A 10775-nucleotide genomic window follows, 5' to 3' on the forward strand; every position below is an offset into this window, starting at 1 on the left:
AAAATTACTGCTGAATGATTTAATTACAATTTCTGCTGCATTTTGAAGTCTCACACCAGGCAGACATTACTGATCAGATTTTCCTGAGCCCTGGTGCAGAAGAGGAAACGGAGGAATCCTGAGCAGAGGAAGCTCAGCAGCCTGGTTTTCAGGCAGCTCCTTGGGGAGAGGAGCAGTGATTTTAAATGGGATAGTGTGCCCTGAGCTCAGTTCCCAGCTCTCTCTGCCATTAATGTTAGGGTGGTCACTGGAGTGTGGTAGTTAGTGGATAATTGTAGAAACTGAAGTGCCAGGGGTGGTGCCCTCAAGCAGTGGTACCTCTATGGAATGTGCAGGTGCAGGGCAGGGCAGGTAACGCTCTCCTCTCTCTCACAGGCTTCTTCATCAGACCTTTCTATAAGATGATGCTGGGCAAGCCCATAACGCTGAAGGACATGGAATCAGTGGTAAGACCCCATTTAACCCTTGCCAGGTCTCACAGGCCATGGGTTTCTACAACTCTGCACTAATTGCCCATTTTCAAACTGCCTGATTGTGATCTGCCCTAGGATAGTGAATACTACAACTCTCTGAAGTGGATCCTGGAAAATGACCCTACAGAGCTGGATCTCATGTTCTGCATAGACGAGGAAAACTTTGGACAGGTATGTAAAGGTTATTTACATCTTAGAACTGGTTCTTGCCAACAAGTACCTGAGTACTGAGCAGAGTCTCGTGGTGGTGAATGCACTGCTCAGCCTTCACCTGGCTGTGTTCCCAGCTGGGACTGGGGGTGCCACATTCCCACCAGGGAGCTGTGCCATCGCTGGGACAAGCTGGAAATGCAGCTGAGTTAAACACTTGCAATGAGGAGGAATAAAGCTGTCCCACAGTCCAGCTGGGACACGGTGCAAGCCCAGGGACTGCTTGGCTTCTGAGGTCAAGGGTGTTCTCAGAGGAGAGGGGCACAATGATGCCAGGGAGGGCCTCTCTGTCCTGCCTGTCACAGGGGCAGCTGGTATGACAGGGGGAAGCTGCCAGCTTTAAAAGGGTCACAGTCAATGGGTGACTTTTGCCATTACAAATGAAAATGTTGTAGACATTAAATTAATTTGCTTAGAGACTTTTATGACCTTTTTTAGTGTCTGCACTTTGTTTACTTCTGAGACCTTGGTCCTACGACTGGACCTGGGGACTATAGGGCTTTTTATAAAAACTTACTTCAGCAATTCAAACTATGCACTCAGTGTCCTGTCAAACACATTCTGATCCACTTTTCAGTGTGTACTGCCTTTCTCCTGAAGCAACATAAGGTTATGGAGTACATGGAGAACTAGGGAGAGTATTGAAGCCACAGGATAGAGAGGTTTTGTAATACACTGGTTGGCTTTGGCAGTTTCAATATGTGATTTAGCCTCTTTTATTATAAAAACTATTACAATTTTGTACATGTAAAGTACGTACTTAGTGGTTATATAAACATATCATTTTGTTATTATAAATAATATTATTACTAAATGGCCAGCCTTTCTCTGCCAGTTTTCTGTTCTGTTGTGCAAGATTGTTCAAAAGTGTAAATCAATTTACTAATGATTTCCTGATACTGCTTGTAGAATGCTGCTCGGGGAGAGTGGGTTCTGGGAGAAAGTCCCAAATGTCCTCAAATAACAGGAGGTGTTTTGGTCTTGTGAAATGCAGACATATCAAGTGGACCTGAAGCCCAATGGGTCCGAAATCATGGTAACAAATGAAAACAAGAGGGAATACATTGAGTAAGTATGGTTATGGAGCATGCCTGGGGGGGAGAAAGAGCAGTTGTACTTACAATTGACCCTGCTGCAATTCCTGTCCTTTGTGCTGCACAAGAGCATCCGATATTGCTGGAAAAAAAACAACTTACTGTTAATCGTTGGTTATATCCAGTAAGAACAAAGGGTAAATGAAATTCCATGCTTTGTTCTCCTGGAATTCCCCCCATGGAAACGTGCATCTCCAACGTCTGGCTTGAGTTCACATGTGCCAGAAGGTGCTCTCCAGCCTGACCTTCATCCCACTGTCCTCCTCTGCCAGTCACAGACCAGAGCCAGGATTCCAGTGCCAGCATTCCTAGCAAACATTGGCCAAATCTGAAACTAGGTTTATTTTCAGCTTTCCCAGTTCAGCTTTACCAGGATGTAAAATGCTAAATTCACTTATACCTGCTGGCCTTAAATCAGGGCCTTTTCCAAGGTGAAAGACATTAAAATTGATACATTCATGCAAATTGGGAATTCATTTCCAGTGCCTGGATCTGGACCAGTTCCATGCCTGGAACTGATTTTTTGTGCCTGCACCTGTGAGGTGTTTGTGCTGTGGGTGACTGGTAATGAAAGCAAGGTGTCCCTTTGAGGCTGCAGTTTATTTCTTTATTCATAGGTGAGATGCTGTCCTGACAGCTCTCCTCAGAGCTTGCAGACTTTGCTGGGAATTTTTAATCACTCAGTGCTCTGGAAGAATAAAATGTCTGCTCACTTAGGTACCTACAGGAGCGAAAATATTCCCACTGGGATTTGGTCATAGTCACTGGGGTTTTTGTTTGTTTCTTCAAAATTCCATCAGCCACCAGCCATTGTATTGGAACAGCTTATTGGTGAAAGCTGCTTAGTTAGCTGAACCTTGGCTGAGACCTGCTAACGAGTTTGTTTTCCTGATGGGGTTTTGTTTCTTTCTGCAGCCTGGTCATCCAGTGGCGGTTTGTCAACAGAGTGCAGAAACAAATGAATGCCTTTCTGGAGGTGAGGCTCTTTAGCTCCTTTCTTTCACCAAAGTAGGGATTTTTCTTCTAACACTGATTTCTTACCCACTGGTGTCTGTGAAAAGGGAGCAGGGAGCTTGCAGGGAATGCAAATAGAATACTTACGTTTATGATTTTTCAGTTTTATCTTGTGTGAGAATATATCATCTTTCCCTTATGAGAATAAGGTCATTCTCTTTCAAGTTTAATTATTTGAGCTTGAAGTAATTTGGTCATTGATGTTTTTAATTAGGATTTATGTGGGATGAGAGTTTTAACTTTGCTCTTTTTCTTTTTAGGGATTCACAGAGCTGCTTCCTATTGATCTGATTAAAATTTTCGATGAAAATGAACTGGAGGTGAGTCAATTTGGTGCCCCAAGCTGACAGTTCTGTGACAGATGCACCATGTTCTGGGCTCTTCAGTCATCCATCCCTCTCCCTACGGGAATGTGCAGACACAGCTCTCTTGCTCAGAGTTGGAAATTAGATGTTTCTTCCTAATTAATAAATGTACTCATGGCATGCAAAGAACTGCACTAGGGAGGTGGGTGAGGGTGTGCCTCTGCAAGCCTGCAAGTAGCTTAGTGGGTAAGTGCCATGTGCCTCAGCCAGTCACATTTGAGTTGCTGTCCCATTGTGGCAGCGTGCAGCCCTTGTGCAGTGACTGGAGTGCTCTGAAGAAGCTCTGTCTGTCCCCTGTGTGTGCACAAATGACTGGAGGTCAGAGTCCTGAGGGAGTGCAGGGAAGCACGCGCTCCTTCACACCCCACCCTGGTGTTTCCCTGCAGTTACTGATGTGTGGCCTTGGCGATGTGGATGTCAATGACTGGAGACAACACACCATCTACAAAAACGGTTACTGCCCAAATCATCCTGTTATCCAGTGGTTCTGGAAGGTAAGACTGGCACCACCTCTGACTGGTCCTGTAAGCGAAAGTTACTGCCCTTTTTTGCAGTCATTTTTCTTCATGCAAACTGCTAAGAATGGGGAGTGTTGTGCTGGGGGCAGGACCTGCTCCCCTCTCACTCAGGTGAGGGCAGGTGTAGCTCTTGCTAGAGCAGCTCCCAGATGGCACCTGGAGCAGAGACCATCCACTGTGTCCAGAGAGGTGGCTCATACAAAAGGGGATTGCTGCTGGCTTTGGGCTGCTCTTAGGGCCCATCCAGGCCAGGGCAGGAGGCCGAGGCTGACGGTGTCCATTTGCCAACAGGCTGTTCTGCTGATGGATGCTGAGAAACGGATCCGGCTCCTGCAGTTTGTGACTGGGACGTCACGCGTGCCTATGAACGGATTTGCTGAACTTTACGGTGAGCTGCTCGTGGCAATCCAGCCAGCCTCTGATGCACAAATGCTCATCTCTGAGCTGAGCTCCTTGGCATTATGCAAGCTCTGAAAACAGCTCACTGGGCTTGGAAAGAGAGAACCACATTCATGTTGCTTTAATGTACCTGTTACAGGTGAAGAATCCAGCCCACAATTGATGCCAGCATTTCACGTTAAAAACAATATTGAGGCAATGTCTGTAGTGTCCAGCAGTTTCTGTTTCATATGGTTTTCATTTTCACCCAGGTTCAAATGGTCCTCAGCTGTTTACAATAGAGCAGTGGGGAAGTCCTGATAAGCTGCCCCGGGCTCACACCTGGTAAGTCACCAAAGCATGAATTCCAGAGCTGCTCCTGCCAAAGGGCCATGCTGCTGACCATTCTCAGCTCTGCATCAAACAGCATTTAATTCTGTGGGTCCCCAGTGCCTTCACAAACTGAGAAACTGAAGGATATTATTTTATTTCCCACATCCTAGTAAGTGGATGTAATGAACTACAGCGAGTCAGACATCACCAAACAGCCATAAAAAGCCCATAAATCATTGGAGAATTGAAAACAAATGTAAGATTATAAAATAATTTAACCCTGGTTTATAGATTTTGCAAACATTGAAAGCATCCAGTACAAATTTGTCTTGCTCTGTTACATTTCAGAAATGTGGCTTTTTAAAGAAAAATGGTGCTGAATAGACTGTCAGTACAGACTAGGGGATCTTTCTGTGAAACTAATAATTCTATAGAATAATGAGCTTAAATTACAAAAAAACCAACCCTGAAAACAAAAGCACAAAACCTACCAAACACAAACAACAATACTACCCCAAACACATTCCAAAATCAACCCATCCTCTTTGGGTTCCAGTTGTCTGCTAGCTTTTTACCTTTAGAAGATTTACTCTTGGATGTTTAATCTTTTTCCCCTCCAGAGACCAAAGGATCTGTGCACTAAATCCAGAATATCTTTGCTGAGCTTCAAGAAATCAGTCCTTTGACAAAGATTGTTTTCCATCATCTAAATACAGTGAAGGGCTTTCTGTTGGCTTTTTTCCTGTCTGAAATGATTCTTACCAAATTCCTGCTTCCAGCTTTCCAAAGGAAGGCAGCACACAGTTACTGGAGAGCTCACCCTGGGCAGGTGTGAAGCGTGCAGGGAACACTGTGGACCACAAGCTGTATTCCTAACCAAGACTCCTAATTATTTAATCTTTTCTAGTTCTTTAAAACTCTGTTTTCCCATAGATTATTTGAGTGACCCTTTGCTTGTCCCTTCCAGCTTTAACCGCCTAGACTTACCTCTGTATGAATCTTTCGAGGACCTGCGGGAGAAGCTCCTCATGGCCGTGGAGAATGCCCAAGGGTTTGAAGGGGTGGATTAACTTGGCAGCTGCCATTCCCTCTCCAAGCACGTTCTGCTGGCTTGGGCACCTGCCCGAGGGACTCGAGGGCTTGTGGCACAGCAGTTGCCCGGCGCTGGCTCTGGAGCAGAGCCCGGCAGCGCGGGGCCGAGCCCGAGGCTGGGGCTGGCACCTGGGGTGGCCTTGCTGATGTTCCCGCACCAGTTGTGAACTGATCACACCTCAGCAGGACTTACTCTATTTATGTTGTGCCTCTGTAGGCAAAGCCCTTAATAAATATTTTACACAATTTCTAATGGCAATGAACGGGATTAATCATTTTACAGGTATAGTATTACAACTCATGTTTACTTCTTAATTGATTTAAGCATTTTCAGATTTTATTTCATTACAATTAAATATCATATACTTGGAAAAATGAGCATTTTTCTTAATTTCATACCAGACTTTTTTTCAAAGCACGTTGAGCCTTGTGTTCCTAAACCAGGACAGTAGGAGAAAGCTCTGTTGGAAGCTTTACCTCCACAGGCTGTCTCTCAAAAGCAACTCTCTTCATTAAGCACATCACTGTTGTTCTGTATCCAGAAGTATGGGCTGGATGTTGCATTTTTGTATAAGTACTAGAAGAGTGTCAAGGCACAGCAGAGCCCTGACACAGCATGTCCAGATCTCCGTTCTACTGAAACTGCCGAGCTGTACATGTGCTACAAAGCATCTGGGCTGGGGCTGGCATTTAGCCTTTTAGGAGAACATGCTGAACCCTGTCATTCTCTCTGTACAGTGATCCGTTTTTCATCCTTTCTGCATTCCTGTTTGCAATGGAGGCATTCCAAATGAAATCTGGCACTCTGGAACACAGCTCTGTTCTGGCTCCTGTTTGTGTGCACTTGCTAATGAACCTAATTAACACGGGGGTTGTTCATTTCTAACAGCACTGACTCTGAAGGCACTTTCTGTACCACCAGGAAGGCAGACCTGGTTTGAGCATAAAGTTAATGGGATTTACTCCTTCCCACTGCACATGGTGAATTTGGCTGCTGCTGTGTAAGAGAAAACCCCACCACCTCTAGACCGGAGCCTGCAGATGTGTTCCTCAGTAATTGTTTCTGTGATTTCTTTTTTACTTACAAAAACTTATTTAATATACACTGCTATCTAATTCATTTTGTTACCAATGACATGTTGCATGCCTAATCTATAATGTCTGAGTTGCATCTGTTTTCTGGCAGATTAAAGGTGACAGATTTGTGCTTGCCCCAGTGCAGTGACATGGTGACAGCACTGCTGGAGCAGGGCTGGTTCCACTGACCTGCAGCTCTGCCCCAGCCTGCTCCCCAGCATCCAAGCAAGATGACACCACTTGCCAAAACAAACTTTCACCTCACCGCCCACAGTTTTTGAGCCCTAGCCTTACCTGCGTGTCCAGCCTGCATCCAGCCACGCCGCGGAGCCTGGGATACGGCATCACCCAGCTGGAAAGAAGCCTCACTGCCAGTAGCATTCAGCAGTTATGGTCCCAGTCCTGAGGAAGATTAGGGCAATACTTGAATGCAGTTCAAGATTCCTTCTCTATTAAATATGCTTCCTGACATTCCTGCCTGACCTTTTCCATCTGAGGAGTGAGTTGGAACACAAGACAGTGGCTGGCATCAGAGTAGGCAGGAATGCCGGACTGACTGCTTGGCTCTGGGGATAGAAGAGATAAATCCAGGTATTGCCACTGACCTGCACATTAAGCACAGCTGACTTACGCGGAACCCCGGAGAGTCCCGGGAGGCAGGGCCTGACACAGGTGCGCGGGGTGGGGCCGAGGTGATTTAAGCCCCGGAAATCGCCGGGCGGCCATTTACTCACTATGAGCGCGTGAGGGTAGGAGCTCCTTGTCCCGGCTTCCCAGGTGAGTCGTGGGGGCTTCGGCTTCCCCACCTCTCCCCCTCCTTCCCGTATTCCTCTTCTTTCTCCCCCTTCCCTCTGCCTCCAAAACCTCCGCGCCTTCCCCCCCACCTAGTCCTCCTTCCTTCTCCCCGTATTCCCCTTTTTCCTCCCCATTTTTCCCTTTCCTCGGCCCCCCAAAAACCACTGCTCCTCTCTCCCCTCTACAACTCCTTTCCTCGTATTCCCCTTTCTTCTCCCCCGTCCCTCTGCCCCCCCAGCCCTCCTTCCTTCTCCCTGTATTCCTTTTCTTCTGCCCCTTCCTCCCACGTCCCTCTCCCTCCAAACTTGGGTAGAGCGAGCCACAGAGAAAGCGGGGGAGAGGAAGGAGAGCATCAGGTCTCACCCGGCAGGTGTCGGATGAGCGGCCCGAGCGGGGCCCCGCTCTCACCCCGGGCGCGGTCGAGAGCGACAGAGGGGGACCGGCTCCTTCTGCCCGCGGCGCTCCAGCCCCGCTCGTTCCGGGGCGTCCCGCGGGGTGCGCTGCCTCGGGGGCCCGTGGCGGGCTCGCTGTCGCCGCAGAGGGAGCGGCGGGGCCCGTGGGGTCCCGGGGCCGGCAGGGGCAGTCTCCGTGTGCAGCCCGCTGCCGGCCGCGATCCGGCGGCTGCTCCAGGGAAAAGCGCCGTCCTCCTGGCGGGCCCGGCAGCGGCACAGCCCGGGCGGGACCCCAGCCCCGCGCCGGCCGGAGCGGGTGCGGCAGCGCCGGGCTCAGTCCCAGCGCCCGTCCCGCCCGCGGCGATGCCGGTCCCGATCCCAGCCCCAATCCCGCCTCGATCGTCCGGCCCCGGGACTCACCGCCCGCCGAGCAAGAAGCGGCTCTGCCCAGCTTCCGCAGTAGGCACCGGCGGGACCAGGACCCGAATCCCCGGGCCCAGATCCCGGTCCTGGCCCCGCCAGAGCGCCTCGGGCTCCGCGCAGCGCTGGAAGCAGCCCCTGCTCCGAGTTTCCGTACAGCGCCGAGCGACGGTCCCGCCACACGCCGAGATGAGCATCCACCGTAGAAAGCGGGCCGGGCGCGGATCCGCCGGGATTTAGGGGCGCGGGCGGGGCGGGGCCCCGGGGGGCGGGGCCGGCACAGGTGCGGGGGGCGGGGCCCTGAGGGGCGGGGCCAGCACAGGTGCGGGGGGCGGGGCCCCGAGGGGCGGGGCCAGCACAGGTGTGGCGAGTTAGACGTGCACAGGTGAGCGGCGGCTCAGAGCGGTTGCGAGGGGCGGGGCTTAGAGGATTTAAACCGCGGAGAGGGCCCAGCGGAGCCATTTGCTCCTCGGCGCTGGGTAAGTAAGGCTGCGGCCGGCCGGCCTCCATATTTCTTTCTCCTTTTATTTTTCTGCTGCGTTTCTTTTCTTTTTTTTCTCTGTTTCTCCTCTTTTGTATTTCTTTTCCTCTACACCTCTTCTTTCAACCCTCCCTTCCTCCCCTCCCCCACCCCCCACACCCACCCCCCCCCCAAACCCCCCCCCTCCCTCTCCCCCCTAGCCCTCCCCTCCCTCCCCCCCTACGGCCGCCCCCCGCTCCCCCTCCCTACTGCCCTCCCTAACCGCTCCACCCTTGCTTCTACCCGTCCTTCCCGCCCCAGCCGCGCTCCTCTCTGCCCCCTCTCCGTGCTCCCTTTCCCCCCCGCGGTCTCTCCCCACCTGCCTTCAGTCCTTCTTCTCCGTCCACTCTCCCTTCCCCCCCTACCCCAGCTCCACCTGCCCGCTTTCCATGATACCTTCTGCCCCACACCTTCCTCCTCCTTCCCCTCAACCTGCCTTCCATCCTTCCTTTCCTGTCTCCGCCCTGCCTTTGCCCCAGCCCTGGCCCCTGCTTCCCTGCACACCCCAGTCTCTCCGCACCTGCCCTCTGTCCTTGTCACCCTCTCTCGACTAGCCCCTCTGCCCCCCCCTTTTTCCAGTCTCCATCTCCTGCTCTCTCTCTCTCGCTCTCTCTCTCTTTTTCTTTCCTCGCAGCCGCGGGGCTCGGGGTGCCGGGCAATAATAAAGCCCTGAGGGCCGGAGCCCGGCGCCCCCGCCCTCGCTGGGGCCCCCACACGGGGCGGAGCCGCTCTGCGGGTCCCCCCATTCCAGTTCAATACACCGCCCCACACCGCCGGGGTTCCGGCTGTCCCTACATCACACTGGGGGGTGCGGGCGGGGGGTGCGGGTTACAGCGGCCCCCTCGTTAGGAGGGGTCCGGGGGGGTGGTGGGGGGGTTAGGAAGGGGCCCCCTCATTAGGAGGGGGTCCCTGGGGGGGGGGGGGGGGGGGGGTAGGTAGGGCCCCCTCCGGGGGAGGGGGCCCCGGGGGGGGCGGGGCGGGCCCCCTCCGGGGGAGGGGGCCGCTGGGCCGGGAGGGGGGCGGGGCGGAGGGGGGGGTTCCCCCCTCCAGGCCCCGCCCCCCTCCCCGGGCCCCCTCCTCCGGACGGGGTCCGGGCCCGGCCCCCTCCCGGGGACCCCTCCTCCGGACCGGGGCCCGGGGGGGGAGGGAGGGGGGGCGGGTGGGGTGGGGGGGCCGGACGGGGAGGGCCGTTCGTGTGTGTGCTTATACGTGTACTTGTGTTTCACGGAGCAGAGTGACGTGCCCCCCTCTGCTTCCCCCCCACACCCACCCACCCCCCTCCCTCCCCCCCGGGCCCCGGTCCGGGGGAGGGGTCCCCGGGAGGGGGCAGGGCCGGGACCCCGTCCGGAGGAGGGGGCCCGGGGGAGGGGGGCGGGGCCAGGAGGGGGGAACGCCCCCCTCCGCCCCGCCCCCCTCCCCCGGGCCCCCTCCCCCGGAGGGGGCCCGCCCCGCCCCCCCCGGGGCCCCCTCCCCCGGAGGGGGCCCTACCTACCCCCCCCCCCCCCCAGGGACCCCCTCCTAATGAGGGGGCCCCTTCCTAACCCCCCCCCCCAAGGACCCCCTCCTAATGAGGGGGCCCTTCCTAACCCCCCCCCCCCCCCAAGGACCCCTCCTAATGAGGGGGCCCCTTCCTACCCCCCCCCCCCAAGGACCCCCTCCTAATGAGGGGGCCCCTTCCTAACCCCCCCCCCAAGGACCCCCTCCTAATGAGGGGCCCTTCCTAACCCCCCCCCAAGGACCCCCTCCTAATGAGGGGGCCCCTTCCTAACCCCCCCCCCAAGGACCCCCTCCTAATGAGGGGGCCCCTTCCCAACCCCCCCCCCCAAGGACCCCCTCCTAATGAGGGGGCCCCTTCCTACCCCCCCCCCCCCAAGGACCCCCTCCTAATGAGGGGGCCCCTTCCTAACCCCCCCCAAGGACCCCCTCCTAGTGAGGGGGCCCTTCCTAACCCCCCCCCCCCAAGGACCCCCTCCTAATGAGGGGGCCCCTTCCTAACCCCCCCCAAGGACCCCCTCCTAATGAGGGGGCCCTTCCTAACCCCCCCCCCAAGGACCCCCTCCTAATGAGGGGGCCCCTTCCTAACCCCCCCCCCCG

At 54.2% G+C, this 10775-nt stretch overlaps 1 protein-coding gene and 1 long non-coding RNA gene across 7 annotated transcripts in view; one reads left to right on the plus strand and one right to left on the minus strand.

The window, feature by feature from the left end:
* The window catches only part of LOC135460052 (E3 ubiquitin-protein ligase NEDD4-like), a 62710-nt gene extending 55685 nt beyond the window's left edge, over positions 1 to 7025 (plus strand). For all 6 annotated transcript variants that reach the window (XM_064736674.1, XM_064736673.1, XM_064736676.1 and 3 more), the window contains 9 exons: positions 376 to 446; positions 549 to 644; positions 1678 to 1751; positions 2693 to 2753; positions 3052 to 3111; positions 3543 to 3650; positions 3966 to 4062; positions 4325 to 4397; positions 5353 to 7025. In XM_064736674.1, coding sequence (XP_064592744.1) covers positions 376 to 446; positions 549 to 644; positions 1678 to 1751; positions 2693 to 2753; positions 3052 to 3111; positions 3543 to 3650; positions 3966 to 4062; positions 4325 to 4397; positions 5353 to 5455 — 743 coding nt within the window. In that variant the 3' untranslated portion in view covers positions 5456 to 7025. The remainder of the gene's footprint in view (positions 1 to 375; positions 447 to 548; positions 645 to 1677; positions 1752 to 2692; positions 2754 to 3051; positions 3112 to 3542; positions 3651 to 3965; positions 4063 to 4324; positions 4398 to 5352) is intronic.
* LOC135460055 (uncharacterized) lies at positions 6820 to 8391 on the minus strand. The gene is made up of 3 exons (XR_010443150.1): positions 8162 to 8391; positions 7038 to 7120; positions 6820 to 6956 (listed from the first exon to the last, which is right to left on the minus strand). It is a non-coding gene; the product is annotated as an uncharacterized LOC135460055 (long non-coding RNA).
* Between the last annotated feature and the right edge of the window lie 2384 nt (positions 8392 to 10775).

The sequence above is a fragment of the Zonotrichia leucophrys genome, chromosome Z (genome assembly GCF_028769735.1).
Source record: "Zonotrichia leucophrys gambelii isolate GWCS_2022_RI chromosome Z, RI_Zleu_2.0, whole genome shotgun sequence".
NCBI lineage: Eukaryota > Metazoa > Chordata > Aves > Passeriformes > Passerellidae > Zonotrichia > Zonotrichia leucophrys.